General features: G+C 37.4%; 4 protein-coding genes across 5 annotated transcripts in view; 3 read left to right on the plus strand and 1 right to left on the minus strand.

Moving 5' to 3' along the window:
• The window catches only part of LOC145683956 (uncharacterized), a 248,482-nt gene extending 241,801 nt beyond the window's left edge, over positions 1-6,681 (minus strand). For both annotated transcript variants that reach the window (XM_081755672.1, XM_081755671.1), the window contains exon 1: positions 6,002-6,681. The gene's annotated coding sequence lies outside the window, so the exon portion shown is untranslated. The remainder of the gene's footprint in view (positions 1-6,001) is intronic.
• Positions 6,682-14,987: 8,306 nt separating this feature from the next.
• LOC145683086 (uncharacterized) lies at positions 14,988-16,349 on the plus strand. Its single transcript, XM_081754444.1, has one exon. It carries the CDS (start codon positions 14,988-14,990, stop codon positions 16,347-16,349), a length of 1,362 nt encoding a protein of 453 aa, XP_081610570.1.
• Positions 16,350-16,877: 528 nt separating this feature from the next.
• On the plus strand, positions 16,878-17,579 carry LOC145683087 (uncharacterized). Its single transcript, XM_081754445.1, has one exon. It carries the CDS (start codon positions 16,878-16,880, stop codon positions 17,577-17,579), a length of 702 nt encoding a protein of 233 aa, XP_081610571.1.
• Positions 17,580-17,636: 57 nt separating this feature from the next.
• LOC145683088 (uncharacterized) lies at positions 17,637-18,689 on the plus strand. The gene has a single exon (XM_081754446.1). It carries the CDS (start codon positions 17,637-17,639, stop codon positions 18,687-18,689), a length of 1,053 nt encoding a protein of 350 aa, XP_081610572.1.
• Positions 18,690-19,192: the final 503 nt, after the last annotated feature.

Raw genomic sequence — 19,192 nt, forward strand, 5'->3', positions numbered from 1 at the left:
CATTGGTGACGACACTAGAGGTAGGACACTGAGCAAACACCCCAGTGACACTGTCTGTCCCTCGACTGCGCTCCCAGACATGTACTGTAATGTAGGTCAATTATATAAAACTATTATTTTTAATATACAAAAAATTGCTTCCCTCCCAAATGTGTCTCTTCCCTTCCGTTTACCCCCAAGATGTTAAAGCCGACGTCGTCACTTCATCTACTTACCGTTTAAGTTAACTTTTAAATTTTATACCATTTGACGGGCAAATAACTCGAAAACCAAAGATTACTTATTTGTAAGCAATTAAAGGTCTACCAACGTGCCAAGTTTGGTCAAGACATGTTAAGTTCCATAGATCGCGTATGAGAGGGCCCGGAAATTCCTACACACTATAGGTCGCCATGGTGACTGGAAATATGAATCTGTCGCCTAGATAATTTTAGGTCAAAATTATTACATAAATGCACTGTAATACGTTAAACTTATTAGAACTTACTTGTCAAACCTACAAAAAGCAGGCAGTCTGGTCTAATACCATTCATTGCGACTCTGGAACTTACACAATGAATAAGAAACCTTTCTGATCACAGCAATGCCTTTATTTATTCAAACTGTTACAGAATATTTCAGTTTTAAGGAAAACTGGTCAGAAGTGTGTTTTAAATCATGTTCTTGTCGTTAGAGATCAAAACAAGACACAGATGAAAGTGGATAGACAGAAACAAGAGAAGTTTAAGGAAAACATTTAGCCACAAGTCGTTAGATCAAGCGGTAGAGCGTTGGCTTCGCATCCGGGAGGTCGTGGGTTTGATTCCCGCTGCCGAACATCCTGACTGTGGTTTTCCAGGGTTTCCCTCAGCCCAACTTTGATATAGAAAGGAACCTATCTAGCTACTAACCTATAGGGAGGGAACTATGTTCTAGAACCTTCCAATCTGCTTCTTCAGGTTTCGTAGTATTAGATCTGTATCGACTGCTCTAATAGAACAGTGTTTTTCGTAGTATTAGATCTGTATCGACTGCTCTAATAGAACAGTGTTTTTCGTAGTATTAGATCTGTATCGACTGCTCTAATAGAACAGTGTTTTTCGTAGTATTAGATCTGTATCGACTGCTCTAATAGAACAGTGTTTTTCGTAGTATTAGATCTGTATCGACTGCTCTAATAGAACAGTGTTTTTCTAGTTTTTCTCGATTTCGGTCAGTAATCTAAAGATCTAGGCGAGAGGGAATCGACCATATTCATCACCTACATACTGATCTATAGCTTACAAAACTTCGTGGAAAGTTCTAGAACTCGAGGGGGAAATATTTTTCTCCTAACAGGTCTGGATTTAAAAAGAAAACAATAATATATTTTAAAATGTCAAAAAATAAAAATACGTTGCTTAAATACAGATTTAATTATCTGTAACAACAAGCTTTGGCATCTAAATTTCCTCTCTCTAAATAATTTAATTTTAAAATTATTTATATTTTCATAATATGTAGGCATATGCAGTGGATTAATTGGACCAAAATGCAATCGGAGCGTAATTTAGGAAAATATTTGTCTTAAATATTCAACAGTTCAAGAATAAAACTGACTCGTGAGTCATGTGCATTGTAGCCGTTCCGGTAAACATTTTTGTTTTCAACTAAATCGCTGGGTTTATGAATCGAATTAGATTTGTATTATTATTATTACACCTAGATCAGAAGAAAATTTGCTGAGGACTGGAATGTGATATATATACTTCCTTGTGGTTCTTTTTATTTAGAAATATCAAATGAAGGATAAAAAAAGAAGAAGAAAATCTAAGATTGATATCAGTAACCACCAAGTGTAAAATTCACATTGAGTGATTAGATTATCTTTTTACATCTATGTCTCAAGCTACATGTATTAAGATTAACCTTACATCTCACAAGATTGTTTTTTAATACTTCCTTAAACACAATACTTAAGGTTTCATAAATGTTATCAGCAGTACCACTCAAATTTTATATATTAAATCGTGGAACATAGCAACGTCCTCAGCAGCGTGCTTACATTTTCTTTTGGGGCGTATTCACTCTACTCTTGAAGATATGGACTCTAACACAAAAGAGAAAATTTTTTTTAGCTGCAGAACCATCATATTGACACTAATCTCAGTGCGTCACACTCCTTAAGACTGATAAAAAAAAAGCCTTAATTTGCCTTTGGTGACCCTTAATGTTTAATCAAATGTTTCAACGTTACTCTAAATCACAATACCACTATTTAAACTGATATATTTGCTCTTTAATATCAACGAACACTCAACAGCGTCATTTCAAATTTTGCTACGGGGGAGGGGTCAAGATTGTCCATCAACTAGTTGCCAACTCTCCGATATTGTACCGGAGAGTTCGGCTTTTGATATTGTCCCGTGTCAGATGCGATCTCAAAACCGAACGCATATTTAGTATTAAGTATGAAGTTAAAACAGAACTTATAATTTGCTTTGGTGTCTACCTGTCGAGCGCGAAATTTGCTGAAGAGTCGAAGGCAGGAAAATTTACTGAACTTATCAAAACTATTGGGTCGATGCCTAAGTCCGTGCGGTTTTCTTTTGGATTGGCAACAAAGCGGCGTGAAGCGATTGTTTATCTTTATTCCATTGTTTTACCGTAGTTTGGAGTTTGTATGTTGTGAAACACGGTTTTTCTTGATTGTGAACGTCTTATTGTATATATATTTTAGACAAACTAATATGGAATGTGAAGTTGAGAAAAGTGATCATTTCCGTCACATTTGACCCTTCAAGTTTAACCGAGGATCAAGTGCAGCAGAAGCTGCGAGAACAGTTTGTGCAGTGTACGGGAATGAAGCAATTACTGAAAGAACAGCACAGAAAAGCTTCTCTTGACCAATTGCTAACATATTTCTTCCAGTCAAAACCAAAACAATTTACAGGCGCGGCATTGAACTGCTACCTGAACGTTGGTAGAAGGTCATAGATAATGGAGGTGAATACATCACGGAGTGATTGTGAGTGACAGTAAAATGTATGTAATGTATTGTTACACTCGTAGAATACGTTAATGTTATGTCTATGTTGTATTTATATTTGAATTAACAGAACTGCAGAATAAAAATGAAACATAAAATATAAGAACCGCACGAACTTACGCATCCACCCAATACTAAAGATCAACGAAAGTACGTTATCAAGAGCGCAGTTAGCTGCATACTCAGCTACATCTTCCATTATGAGACATTACCGATCTCAGCGAAGCTGCTAAGACATTTTTAAAGTATATTTTATGCATGTCATATATTATACTGCCAATTACATTTGCTTTTCTGTTTCAAATAAGATGTATTATAGATGGTAGACTAGAAAACTTACTTGTACCGACTCAACTCAAAACTGGAATAAGTAAGTTTAATGAATGCTTCAAAAGTAACTAAAGTTATTAAATTTGAACTCCGAATCGCTCAATTTTATGTGAAGTAACCACTCTCAGGTTGTTTACATTTTTGATGAGCAATGATGCCATCCCGGCGAAATTAAAATACCGCTAATTTTACAGTATTTATGTGATATCTTCAAATAGATAAAAGATAATTGAAATGTGAAACAAGAGCGCCCTATACAATATTATTTTGCGTGAGGTACCGTTATCACAAGTCACCTAGTGGCTTTATGTTTTCAGCTGTTTAGAAACGCGAAAATAAATGCCGATTTTCAAAATGGCTCGAAATCGAAAGCAGATAAGTGAGTCGTGATAACGGTTTCTCATGTAAAATGATATTGTCTAGGGCGCTCTTGTTCCATATTTCGATTTTCTTTTATCTATTTGAAGATATCACATAATTAATGTAAAATTAGCGGTATTTTAATTTCGCCGGGATGAAGACTCCTAAGAGTACGTACTCCAGGAGGGTGTCCGGTATTTTCATTTTCAAAGGTTGGCAACTCTACCATCGACATACAATTTTCACGTTATTATTAGTATATTAGTATACTATTTATTAAAAAGCATGTTAGTCTCTACATCAGGGAGGGGCAATTGCCCCGCTACCCTCCCTAAATGACGACTCTGCTAACATTACTGACTTCCAAATACAATAACCGAGACACTCTCTCTTATTCACCGTCACCAACATCTAAAAACATGTTTGAATGTATATTAACACGTTGACTGCCAAGGCCGAAATTCAATTCCGACCCCCGGAGCCATCAAATGTTTTATCCTGAATGAGTTCGCATGAATTTGCATACGTGCAGAAACAATACTTCTCATTTGCGCCGCAGGCCATTCACAGGTATTTTACTTCAGGGCCGCATGGCCACATAAAATCCTTTAACAAAGCCAAGACATAGCTTCAAAAACTATGTGAAGACCATATGCGGGCTTCACGGCAGTCAACGTGTTAAATAATGATAATAATAATAATAAAATTAAATTTATAATTTTCCATCCCATGGCTATGTCATTTGGACTAGTGGTTACCAACATAGAAGGCGCGCCTTCTATGGGCTTGCGGTGAGTGGGGCGGGCCGCAAGCTTTAGACAAAAATAAACTACATTCATAATTACAAATTTTACGAATGTCGTAACAAAAAAAGGCCGTAGCTAAATTAAATGATGTTTAAAACGGCAGTATTATTTGAAATTTCGCTTGCGAGCAAACCCTTCAATGTAAATAGCTACATTTTCATGTTTTTCATTATATTCTTATATATTCATTAAGATGTAGCTATATAAATCTGAAACCAGGAGGAAAATTGGTCCTCGTGGAGTTCCAATTGACGTCTCTCAATCTCAAACAAACACAAATTAACTATGGAGAAGAACAGTGGCGTACTTAGGATTTTGTTTCGGGGGGCTATGTACATTCTCCTAAGTGGGTATATATACTGGGTGTGCGTAGGTATATATTATATATAAATTTATTTATTTTGGGGGGCTTGAGCCCCCCAAAATACGCCACTGGTGAAGAACTGAGTTCCATTAAGAACAAACTAATAAAAAAGAATATTCACTAAAATGATATGTACACTTCTTGCTAATAATAAAAATGGTGAGGGTATTATTATTATTATTATTATTGAAGATTTGAGACTAACGCTGCATCTCAAATCGCAGAAAGTGTCAGACAAAAAATATTTATGACCAATCACTGGGAAGGAGGGGCAGGCGTGATGTATGCAGGGCTTACGTAAAGGGTCGCCACGTAAATGGAAATCATTGCTTTACACTAACGAGACAAATGGCTAATGAAGGGGAATTACTGTGAATGAATTGATGGAATGAAAATGTAGGAGAAAGCAGGAAAATCCGAGAAAACCAACGGATGCGATATTGCCCACTACAAATTCATATTGTTTGGGATCGAACCAGAGACGCCTTGCACTAGAGGTGAGCTCCAGGCCGGTAACCAGCCCAAAAATGTAGGGGGGGGGGGCGACCCAACCATATTATAGTTCATCACCATATTATAGCTCATTTAGAAGCTTACCGTGAAAAATTTAGGGGGGCCCGGCCCATTCTAGCCCACCCGTGGATACGGGCCTGGTGAGCTCTACCACTGAGACACTACAATCCAGTCCGCCCAACATTAACAACTTCGGTTATCAACATCCTATATCTTTTTTAACATAAGTTATATTGTCATCTGTCGGATTCTTTTATGGCACTATAAATCCCGCATTCTTATTGTTCTTCCTTTTCTTACACCTGTCTAAAGCGAAGAGTCCCTCGTTTGACTCCAGTCCGATGATCTTACTGAGCATAAATCGTATTCGTGGGCTTTCTCGGAGTTCTCAGTTTATCCTTATTCTATTAATTTCTGTACCTCTCATAATAATTCATTAGTATTCTATCTACAATGAAGGTATAGGCAATAATGGCTCTCCACACACTGCGATGTGGGGGAGCCCTCTCAAAAGTTCCGAAACTCGAGTAGCACTCGGTTTGTCTTTTAATGGACCCAGAGCCGGATTCTACAGGGTATCAATTCTTAATATTAACACAATATGAAATTCTAGATTCTTACCTTCAAATGCGATTAGCTTTTCCTACAATTCTCTGATTTATTTGTTGCCGAAAATCATTCAAACTTTTCAAAACAATGAGACAATCACAACACTAATAAGCATTGTATACAAACAGTGTAAAAACAAATCAGTATCACACTTGTCACAACATAAATCAGTACACAATGGGAAGCAATTTAAACTCTTATTATCATGCCCATCAAGTTGTCGCGGTTAATTTTCATCACTCAACAGAAAGCACGCACACACGCATCACACAGAAGGCAACAACAACACGCAACATTGTAAAAACGTAATGGCACGAGATTTTAAACAGCCCGACGCTTCCAGAGTGCTTCGTAGCGGCGGTAGCAATCGAGAAGTCACGTCTGTGCCACAGCAAAGCATCCGGAGGTCGCTTCAAGAGCCACACGAGATGGCACCACGTGCATTTTAATTTGGTCCGCCTCTCGTCCTCACAACATAACACTTTGCCTTGTGCTACACAGTAATTATTGGGTTGGTCTGCTGTACGTACTCCTCTGTAAGTGAACCAACACTCTCATTATCCCTTTCCTCATATCCTTACTACATTACAGACAGCTTTGTTTTGATAGGCAGAATGAAAAAGAAACAGGTTTTGATTTGGTTCTGATACGAAAAGAAACTACAGGTATTGTGTCGTCTGCTGCTTGAGTGCAACACTGCAAGTGGTTTCCCCTTGCAGCTTCAAGCTCGCTGCAACAGCTGTCAAGGATTTTTAAAAAGAAATGATAAAGAGGAAAATAAAACAAGTTAGGTTGCTGAGCCATATGAAAGCTTGTCCGATCTGTTATCTTTGCTGGAGAGCAAAACAAAGGTCCGGTAGACATATAACTATATATCATCACGTAAGAAAGGGCATAATATACCAAATAAAACTAGCAGAAACATATTGTTTCTATAAATATAAAAGAATGTTAGAGCTGGTGGAACTTGGCATGCATTAAGGTTACAACTTACGATCATGGCTTCTCGAAGTGAATAGTTAATTCTTTTCACGGACTAAGCAATTACTTTTCTTTTCACTGAAATTAAAAGAGGCAAGCATGCAGACGAAAGAATGCAGTATAAGTCAATTATGTAAGATAGTGAATAAGATGGCTGCTGGTTTTTTTTTCTAATATATACTAATTGCTTTATTTCTTTGTGTTGTTTACCTGTAGTCAATGTAATGCATCGGCGTGAAACAAATCGCAATACGAATTCAGAATTCGTGAAATCAAATTAAATAAAATATTCACTACTTATTAATTGCTACTGTAGTACTGTCCTACTCTTATGCTCTACAGGCTTAAACAAGGTGATGACTAACCGTAGTAGAGCAGAGCAGATAGTACACATTGTCACGTGTCCTCTCTTTATGACTGAAAATGCAGTCATTATTGAGAAATTTGAACTCACACTTTCTATCTAATGAACGTTGTTTTTTCACGCCCATAATTAGTTTTTTCTCCCCTGATGCATAAGCTTTAAGGAAAGGCTTCAACAAACGAACGAAGAGCTCTTCCCGCTGGTCTAGCGGATAGCAGCGTTCGTAGCAAGGGCGCCTATAAGGGGGGGCAAGGTAGGGCGCTCGCTCCCCCTAGAGGAAATTGTACTTCAGAATATCGAAAACTCAATAGAATTTTTACATTACTTACAGCAAAATTTGAAACTATATTTGAAACGTCGCTTATACTTGCCCGCCCTTGGAAACCACAACATGGGCGCCCTAGGTTCGTAGGCATAGGTGGAGCTAGGAATTGTCTGCTGGGGGTCAGTGGGGGCAGACCTTTTAGTCGGTCTCGGAGGTCTTGGTAGGTGGCCATCTTATAGGTGGCATTTTTATTTTTTGTCAAAAAGTTGGGGAGGTAATGCTCCCCCTATAACTCCGCCCATGTTCGTGGGTTTCCTTAAGAACATTTCCCTCGACTGACCAAAAATTTCCCTTTTCTTATTAAATTTCCCCTATTTGTTGAAAATGAAATCTTTGAGTTTTACGTCCCACGGATATGCCGAGTGGGCTAAAGAGACGATGATAATGAGAAATGAATGAATTGGTGGAATAAAGAAAGTGGGAGAAAACGGGAGAACCCCGAGAGAAACCACCCACATGGTTTTTGTCCACTTGGTGTGAGCTGGGATCGAACCAGGGACCCCGCATACCAGAGGTGAAATCTATACCACTGAGCCACTGCGACCATGCTAGTTTGTTGAGTATGCCTATATCACAGGAAATGCCAACCACTCTGTTTTATTCATTTGCCTTTCGCTTCTGTGTTTTGCTTTACCATTTACTTTCTTTTTCTTTACACAAATAAACCCACTCAGGGTGCAATTTATGCTACTTTGCAGTGGGAGCATAGTTGCTCAGTGGTAGAGCGCTTACCTCTGATGTGTGGGGTCTCTGGTTCGATCCCCGCCAAGTAATGTTTGTGGTGGACAACATCGTATCCATGGGTTTTCTCATGGTACTCCCGTTTTCTCCCATATTTTCATTCCATCAATTAATCCATGCATCATTATTCACTTGCTTTAATCACCCGTTTTCCTTAGCTTAAAGGGTATAATCGTGTGACGTTAAAGTTCTCATTCATTTTATCTGTTACTTTGTACTAGTGGTGGGCTCAAAAACCGGTTTTTTCGGTTTTTAGAAAAAACGGTTTCGGATTTCACCAAAACCGGTTCGGTCTTTCACCGGATTCGGTTTTCTTCAAGACCGGTTCCGTTTTTTCAAATTTGTTCTATTTCTGACCAGAATAGTGTTTCGTTGTTCTCCTGAAACCGAATCCGTTTCCACAGAAATAGTTTATTGAAGATCGAACCCACCAGTGAAAATCGAACCGGTTTTGGAGAAAACCAAAACCGGTATTGGAGAAAACAGAAACCGGTTTCAATGAAAAACCGAACCGGTTTTTGGAGAAAACCGAAACCAGTTCCGGTGAAAAAACGAACCGGTTTTGGAGAAAACCGAAATGTCGGTTTTCGGGTTTCGTTTTTTAGAAACCGGGTTTACGGTTTTATAAAAACCGGTTTTGTCCGTCCCTACTTTGTATCCCTACTTGTCCATCCCTACACACACACATGCAAACATACAAACCATTGATATTGTATTGATTTATTTCTGAAGAACGAAGAAAAATGTAACCATTTATAATGGTCAGTTAGTCAGCGCAAGAATTTCTCTTTATCGGAGAATTCCATTTTTCTCTTTTTGCTAAATCTACCTACAAAATTTTCCTAGATTAGGGAAATTTCCCTCGAACTACAAACACTATTGGCTGGCATGCGTTTCACCGGTGCACGCAGTGTTTCTTCCAGGTATAATTCCGAGGGACGAAAATTCCCCAACCGTTCCTTATCTCCATGAAATGGATAAATTAAAATGCAATTACATATCACTCTTTGTACAGTGCGGGATCACGTCTTTTAGTATGTGAGTGCAGTTCCCTCACATTTTGATTCCCTCAACTGGACAAAATTTTCTGGTTAAAGGTTGTGTGTATGGGGTCCCTGGTTCGATCCTCGGTGGGAGAGTGTTGGGATTTGAATGAACACCAGTGGTTCAAATTCTACCTTGAACTGTATGTTTATGTCTCATTTGTACCCTCGGACGGTCCTAAAAGGGACACTAAACTCATATTAAACTAACCAAGAAGAAGAAGACTATTTAATTATCTGGCTCTAAATTCTATAAAGAACAATGGCAATCCAAATGGCGCATAGTTAACTGGGAGATGTGTGGTTAACAGATATGGACTGTTTATAAGTCATTTAAAAAAATAGGTCCCATCAGTACCCCTTGTAATCTTGTTCATTAATTTGGCAGAAAGGTACAACCTGAAAGGATAGCCCGGTTATTCACAAGTCTTACAATATTTCCACAACTTCAACTGCAGCTGCGTGTATACACCATGGTTGACCGTAAGTACAAGACCAAACTACCCAACTGATACTGTGGCAAGCGAATTATTTAACATGTAGGCTGTCACTTCGTCAGTATCTTCAGTCAGTTTTTAGTGGGAGTGGGAATGACGACGAGTGCTGAACACCTGATAGCTGTCAACTATTACTGTATAAGTTCAATCTCGGGTATAACGCTGAGGTAGTAATCCAAAATATTGTGAAAGAAGAAGGTACAGTGAACCACAGCACAGTATCATGTTGGGTCCAGAAATTTTGTGCACGTAGTGAAAATGTCGAATATCAGCCAAGATCCCAAAGTTAGAGATTCTGAGTTCATACGACACACCATTGAAAAAAATCGATCCACTAACATATGACGATTGTGAAATAAACTTGCCATGTCCTAGACCATGTGCTTCACCTCTACGAACTCGAGAAACTCATCAGGAGCTGCTTGCTACATTATGCCACATGAGTTGACCCAGAAGAGAATGAATGTGAGCCGACAGCTGCTCAAGATCTAGTGATCTGCATTCCCTGCAACGAATTGTCACATACGATGAAATTGTGGAAATTGTGGAAAAGTGTTTTCCCGAAACCCGAACGTGCAAAAACAGTGGTTGAGTAAGGCTCAACTCGCAATGGACAGGACCGTTTCGAGTATAAAATCATGCTCTGTGTGTAGCGAAACTACGCTTCATTTGATGCAACTTGTTCTCTTAGACAGTTGCTTTCCTTTCCTCTGTTCTCCCTTACTGCACGTGGTCATAACAATCAGGCAAATAGAACTATTTCTGTGGCAACAGCACGTTCAGCCAAGTAAAGCGGCTCATTTCTCCCAGCTCTGCAGTGGTAAACATTCCATCCTTTCCGCACGTTGCAAATTTGAATATAAACAAATGTACACTACCAACTTGAATAGTCGAATGGTAATTTGAGTAGTGGAGCTGTTGGTTATTGAAAGCATTCTTTTTAGTACTCTTGTGTGTCATTTGATTTTATAAAACTGAGATTTCCTTGCAGTGAGAAGCTGGCAACACAGCATTGAGCACCACGTGCGCGCAGTGAGATGCCAGAAAGGACAAGTATTATCAATTGCAGTTATAAGAGAGGATAATTTACCTCGATTTTATTCCTAAGGCTCGTACCATCAATGCCAATCTTTACTCCAAACAACTGGAACGGATGTACGCCGTTACTACGCCAAAAAATCCTAAGTATGTCCTGCTGCAACAGTATAATGCAAAACCACACTTAGCTCAAAAAGCGCAACAAAAAATTCAAGAACTTGATGGCATCGAACTAATGGCACACCCTGTATATAGTCCTGACCTTGTCCCTTTGAATTGTATACTGTTTCTGTTACATCTAAATTACTACATGTAATAAGAAAAACATAAATTCACCCCATTTACTTAGCAAAACCGTTAGGCTCGCTTGCTAGATTAAATTTAAATAAAAATCGTGTTTTTCTATGAGACGAGAAATTTGTCGTCTCTTTTCAAAAACGAAAGGAGAGTTAAGACGAAAATTTCCTATTCAAGTCGAGACGAGAAGAGAAACATGATAATTCTCGTCTCGTTTCCTCGTTTCCAAGATGAGAAATTTCTCAAACTCGTGGCCCACACTAGTTCATCCAAATTGTAGATCTTAAACACTTCTTTTGGACGACTGGAAGCTTTCAAAATGTGGGTGTGGTGAAGAATAGAGAGAGTAAGCTGGGTCGAGCGGAAAACGAATGAGAGGGTGTCAGGAATGGTGGAAGAAAAAGAACAATTTTAAATATATTAAGAAGAGGAAGAGAAACTGGTTGGGACATTGGCTAAGAAGAAACTGTATCATGAGAGACATGCTCAAGGGTATAGTGGCAGGAAAAATAGGGAGGAGACGAAGGAGACCACAATTAATGGGCGATGTCAAAACAGATAAATCGTATATGAAGACGCAGAGGTTAGCGGAAGACCATGGAACATGGAAGCTACTCAGTTGCAGCAATGGACTTGCCAATAATGGCAGAATGCTTATGATGATGATGGTGATTATGGTGTTACACAGTAGAAAAAGTGATTATACAAACACAATAAAGAACATTTGTCAATTTTTAAAGATACACAAATCATTACACAATATATTTCAATAATAAATATGGTTTAAATGTTGTTATATCACACTCTTGCTGGATCTCTTTCGTGACGTAGAAGAATTTTGATTTCAACATGATATTAAGAAAAGAATATCTGGGTATACACTTTACATAAATTTACAAAATGAAATGAAGAGACATTCGAGAATCGAGACGAGACAAGAAAGTATTCTTTGGAAATCGAGACGAGACAAGACTTCTATATAATTTACGAGACGAGATTAGAAGGCCTTATTTCTCGTTTTGTGGATGACATTAACTAGAAACCAGAGAAACGACCAGTTTACTTGTTGCACACTACTAAAGGCAAACAATTTGAGGAAATAATTTGATCGTTTATGTTTCGTTTGTTTTAATGTTTTGTATTTTCTAGTGCTCAGTGAAAGTAAGATGATTGTAGTTTTCTTGCAAGTCATTCATTATATGCGCCATTGCTAATTACAAAGAACTAATTGAGACAACGTTCAGTGTACATATATGTACACACACACAAACATGCATTCTTAAAATACTGAAGTGAAAGTCACTAATATTTGCTCTTAAGCAAACTACAGTACTTTCTAGACAGTTGGAAATTTGAAATGTTAAATCTTGATGTTTCTCTCTTATGTATTCTATATGGAAACAAGCCAGGAATTCATCCACAGCAATGAACATGATTTTCCTTTCTAAATGTTAGAGGTAATAATCAGGCCCGTATTTATACGTATATTGTGCCTCTAAATAATTTGCCGCCCCCACACAATCTTATGTCTCAAACAAGAAAGATGTGATTATGGAAATATACCAGCTCTTGTTGAGTAGCAGTTTAGGTATTACAAGTTACAACGTAATTTTAAATAGCTTAATTCACTCAATGATGATTACGATGTGGTATTCTGTCCAAAGGTAGGTGTTTGACCCGAAGGTCCTTGGACAAAGTGAACCGATGGTAGTTTGCCATTCCCTTCCATGGGATGATGATGACGTAATAAGGACGAAACCTACAGATTAACTTGGGATCCGAATCAATTGTGTCTCCACTGGGAATCGAACCTGGGATCATTTGATTGCAAGGCAACAAGATTAACCACTCATCCATCGAGGACACATTATCTTAATACTGGCATGTAATTTATTCAGGTAAGTTTTAATTTACTGTCCGGAGAAAATGCATTCTATTAATTTTTAATCAACCGTTATGCCATTTTTATACAAATATTTCGTAATTTCACTTGAATTATGATTGAATTTTTTAAATATTTACTCTTATCATTGTAATGGTAAAATATGGAATTTAAGAGAAAAAAAAACTAGACAGTATTTTGACATTGCTTATTTTGAACTTATCACATAATTAAAGATTATACTGAGTTTTGTAAAAAGCATTTTATAAAACTTTATATGTAAAAAAACTATTAGTTTGACCATGGCTGGATTAACTCATCTAGAGACCTGGGGTGAGAAAAAATATGTGGCCTCTGCTAAGTACAGTAAGAAAGTTAAGGGGATATGTTTTATATTTCTGGTCATATTTTATTTTATGATGATAATTATATCTTCATGATTCTTTTTAGATAACCAGTTGAGATTTTGGTTAGAGTGGAGGTCCCTGTCTACCTGGAGCCCGGAGCTATAGCCCCCTAAGCCCCTCCCTTAATCCCGCATTGAGCTTGACTGTGAGCAGTCATTGATTATTTCGTCAAAACTTAGTCTGTTAGTTATATCTGACTCAGTAGCAGTACATAGAATGCTACATTTACAAGTCGTTCTTGCGTTTGATTTGATCGCATATATTTCTTCACTCTTCTTAAAAACGAAACTATCTCAGTTTAATAGTTGGTCGCAACCATTCAGTTATATATTTTCAGCACAACACAAATATTCGAATAAAATTCTTGTAAGTTTTTTTCAACTAACATTTTGTTCAAAGTTGCAAACTTTGCCGTCTGTCTTTCTGCCTGTATCGCTTTTTAACTCGAGAATCATAATAGATAGAAACATGAAATTTTAATAGTTTTAAAGCTCTCAGAGAAATGATCCAAATGACCTGTTAAGTCTTATATTATGTAGTAATATTTTTTAAGAACTGGAAACACTGTTTCTACGAAATTTAGATTTCAATTGTTATTCAAGATGGAAAGTGTTGAAGAGAGACGGTGCATAAGGCACGAGGCACGAACATTTCTTCCAGAATTTTCAAGTTAAGTTTGTTATTTAAGTGCAGTGAACACAGTGCAGTTATTATATGTACTTTGTGGTTTATTTTAAGTGTTAGTTAAAAACCAGCGATTAGTAAGGTGCAATAAAAACAAAAAACAAGTATTGGAAGTTTCCATTGTTAGAAGACAGTCCATTATCAGTTAAGTAAATGGCGAACATTTAAGAACATAAGCATAAACAGTTTTTTTGGTCCTCCAGTGCCGAATGGAGGAAGTGTTGTGCCAAGAAAAATAATAAGTGAATCATTCAAACATTCATATTGACTATGTGTGTGTAAAGACAGTGAGTGTTACGAATCAGAAGCAAAATTGACCTAGTGGACTTATCACGTACGCGCCTACGCATTCAGCTGTGCATTGCAATCTGAAGAAAAACAAAGGCGCAATGTAGCAGTCACGTAGCTAAGTATATTTTTTTTGTTTCTTTTACTTGTGTAAAGGTCTGTTGTTATAAGGACTTCAGGTAGATATATCACAAGCAATGGATTCAAATACAAATTCTCTTATAAAGGCAAGAGGCCTAGCTAAAGCGTCCCTTACAAGAATGAAAACATTTGTTGAACAATTTGGAGCAGATGGTGATGTAATGCAAATTAAAGTTAGGTGTGCATGTTCACCCAATATATTCAAAGAGTATGATGAAATGCAAAAACAGCTTGAATTAAAGGACGAAAACGATGAATACACACAGGATAGAGAGTATTTGAAGCTACTTACTACGATACTCTTACAAAAATGACGTCAATTGTTGAAACAGCTGAGAAGGCTAGTAGTAGCAATAGAAGTTCGGCAGGTGATTCAGTCGCGAATACAGGGTGTCTAAAATTACCAGTCATAAAGTTACCAACATTTAAAGGTCAAGTTATAGATTTCAGACATTTTCATGATACTTTCAGTAGTTTGGTTGTAAACAATCAAAGTTTAGATGATATTCAAAGATTTAATTATTTGTTGTCATTATCAGGTGAAGCAAGCAAATTAGTTGAGAATATACCAGTGACAGGTGAAAATTTCAAACTTGCTTGGGAAATGATACGCAAAAGGTATAATAATCCAAAGCTAATAGCAACTGCTCATGTAAAGGCATTGTTTTCATTACCGACTGTCAGTAAAGATTCAGTGGCGGACTTAAGGACATTATTAAATCAAACTATAAGTAACGTAAATGCACTTAAGGCGTTACAGTTAGATACTCCTTTGGAGGATATATTGTTATCGCACGTAGTTTTGGAAAAGCTAGATGAACAAACACGTAAAGACTTTGAAAATCAAACAAATAGGGAACAGTTTGCTAGTTTAGAAGAACTTCATGTCTTTTTAGAAAATAAATGCCAGGCCTTAGAATTGGTAAAATCTACGCAATCAAAGTCGCATCTTAGTAAATCTAATATTGTCAAGGAAGTAAAAAATGCTAGACAATCTTATGTGAGTACTAATGTTTTGTGTTCGTTTTGTCAACAAAGACATGCGTTACACAAGTGTAATGATTTTCAGAAATTAAGTGTATCCAAAAGATTAAGTTTTGCGAAACAGAGCAAGCTTTGTTTTAATTGTTTGAAAGTTGTCAACCATGTAGCGAAAGATTGTTCGCTAAGTGCATGCAAAATATGTAATCTCAAGCATCACACGTTATTGCATAGTGATTTTAAGAAATCACAGCCTAATCATGCTGCAAGTGTTGAAAATGATTCTGTTACGGAACCTGTAGGGGAAAAGTCAATGTCTCAAGGACAGGAAGTTGTTAATACTAGTACTTATTGCTCTGTGAAGCCTAAAAGTAATGTGCGTGTTTTACTTTCAACTGCAGTTGTTCAAGTTAAAGATAGCAATGGTAAAGTACATATGGTTAGGGCTTTGCTTGATAGTTGTTCCCAATCTCATTTTGCAACAGAATCTCTCATTCAAAGGTTAAAATTAAAGAAATTTCCTATCAATGTTCCTGTACAAGGTATTAATAATGTAAGTTGCAACGTTAAATACGGAAGTAAGTTACAAATATTCTCTGCTGTAAGTGATTTTAGTGTAGATGTTGAGTGTTTTGTATTGCCCAAAATAGCGGGAAACTTACCTGATACTGATATTGACATTAAAGAATGAAACTTTCCACCGAATTTACAGTTAGCGGATCCTAATTTCAACAAGTCTGGTAAGATTGATTTGTTGTTAGGTGCTGGAATTTTCTTTAGTCTACTCAAAGCAGGACAACAGGTGCGTCCAGGAGCATTTCCAGTTCTCCAAAATACAGAGTTAGGATGGATAGTTTCAGGACAATATCAGATGCCAAAGCACAACAACTTCACGCCAGAACATCGAACATTCTTTTTGCACAACAACGATGATTTAAGCCATCAGCTGCAGAAGTTTTGGAAAATAGAAGATATTCAAGAAACTCCTCTATCCAAAGAAGAAAGGGAGTGAGAAGAACATTTTATCGCAAACACTAAAAGACATTCAACAGGACGCTTTATAGTGAGACTGCCATTCAAACAAGAAGTGATCCAAATAGGTGATTCTTATAAGACAGCTGTTCAGCGTTTACAACAACTAGAAAAAAGGTTAAATAGATGTCCCAAGTTACGCACAGATTATGTGGCATTCCTTGAAGAGTATGAAGCTTTGGAACATATGAAGGAAGTGGAAGGCAACTCTAATATTACTCAAGGATATTACTTGCCTCATCATCCAGTTATTAAGGAAGCTAGTACTACTACGAAGACTAGAGTAGTATTTGATGCATCCGCATGCTCAACTAGTGGCATTTCACTCAACGATGTTCTCAAAGTTGGTCCAACTGTGCAAGACGATTTGCAGTCAATTATATTAAGATTTCGCACCTATCCTATAACTTTTACTGCAGATATAGAGAAGATGTATCGACAGATTTTGATTGATGAGCGTGACTGTAAATTCCAGAAGATCTTGTGGAGAAGATCAGAAGAAGAACCCATTAAGGTATATGAGTTAAAGACTGTTACATACGGAACAGCCTCAGCGCCTTTCCTTGCTACTCGCTGTCTCCAGCAATTAAGTGCAGAAGAAGCCTGTGAATATCCGAAGGCAGCACAAATTCTCAAGAATGATTTCTATATTGACGATTGTATTTCAGGGGTTGAAAGTTTGGAGGAAGCTTTAAAGATAAAGGACGAATTAATACAAATGCTACAAAAGGGTGGTTTTTTGCTAAGAAAGTGGTGTTCCAACAGCACTGAGTTATTGGAATCCATCTCTGAAGAATTGAGAGAAACACAACTTCCATTACGCTTAGACGATAAGGGTCAAATTAAAACATTAGGATTACTTTGGCATCCAGCAACTGATCAACTTTAAGTGATGAATGGATTCACTCTAAATCAAAGGTCGAATAATAATTTAACAAAACGCAAGATGTTGGGTATTATTGCTTCAATCTTTGATCCGTTGGGAATTGTTAGTCCAATAACAATCGTATGTAAGATAATTCTTCAAGATCTGTGGCAAGCAGGATTGGACTGGGATGAAATACTTCCTAAAGAACTACATCAAAGATGCAAGACAATACTTGAATTCATTCCTTCATTATCAGATATCAGTGTAGACAGAATGGTTCTTCAGTCAGGTACCTTGATAGACATTCAAGTTCACGCTTTCTCAGACGCTTCAGAAAAGTCTTATGGGACATGTGTATATTTAAGATCCGTCAACAAGGATGGTCAAGTTACTTCGAAGCTATTATGTGCTAAGTCCAAAGTGGCGCCCATAAAGAAGATTTCCCTGCCTCGCTTAGAGTTATGTGCAGCAGTGTTGTCATCAAAACTTGTCAAGAAGGTAACTAAGGCATTAAAACAACGAATATCCCAGGTATACATGTGGACAGATTCTATGGTGGTCTTAGCATGGTTAAGGGCAAGTCCAAATAGATGGAAAACATTTGTTGGCAATCGAGTTGCTGAGGTACAAGAAGTGGGAGGAGAATGGAGACACGTCGCTTCAAGTGACAATCCTGCGGATATTATATCAAGAGGAACAAGTCCTGACAAGTTAATACATAATAGTTTGTGGTGGAACGGTCCTCAATGGTTACAGTGTTCTTCAGTTGATTGGCCTAAGACGGAGCCTGCCTCACTCAGAGAGATTCCTGAACAGAAGAAATTAAAATCAAGTTACTTAGTGACAACTCAAGATAATAGTATAATCGAAAGATTCTCTACTTTGAACAAACTTCAGAGAGTCTTGGCTTATTGCATGCGGTTTTCCAAGAATGCTAAAGTAGAAGCATCAAGAAGAAATGTAGACGCTCTTACTTTGGAAGAAATTGAAGAAGCTTTAATCAGACTAATCGAGAAGTTCAAAACTCAGTTTATGTTAAGGAAATGTCTGATCTTAAAGAAAGTGGAAGAGTTAGCAATAAGAGCAAACTCTTGTCTCTCAATCCTTTCATATGTGATCAACAATTACTAAGAGTTGGTGGAAGATTAAAGATGTCTGAACTTGAATTTGATGCTAAACATCAAATTATTCTACCACCAGATCATCACCTAACAAGACTAATTATAGAATATGAACACAGGCGATTGTTACATTCTGGATGTCAGTTAATGCTAGCATCACTAAGGCAAAGGTATTGGATACCTAATGGTAAAAATGCCATCAAGAAGGTTATTAGAAGGTATATTACATGTCAAAGATTAAAGGCGTCTGGACCAGAACAATTAATGGGACAACTACCAAAACATAGAGTAGAACTAACAAGACCTTTCACAAATTCTGGAATTGACTTTGCCGGTCCTATTTACATCAAAACTGGTACCAGAAAGTCAAAAACAAAGGTGAAGTGCTACATTGCAGTGTTTGTGTGTTTAGCAACAAAGGCTATCCATCTCGAAGTTGTGAGTGATCTTACTAGTCAGGCATTTTTAGCTGCTTTGAGAAGATTCATATCTCGTCGAGGTAAATGCAAGCAT

Source organism: Thermobia domestica, chromosome 4 (assembly GCF_964235325.1).
Source record: "Thermobia domestica chromosome 4, izTheDome1.hap1.1, whole genome shotgun sequence".
In the NCBI taxonomy this organism is placed as follows: Eukaryota; Metazoa; Arthropoda; class Insecta; order Zygentoma; family Lepismatidae; genus Thermobia; species Thermobia domestica.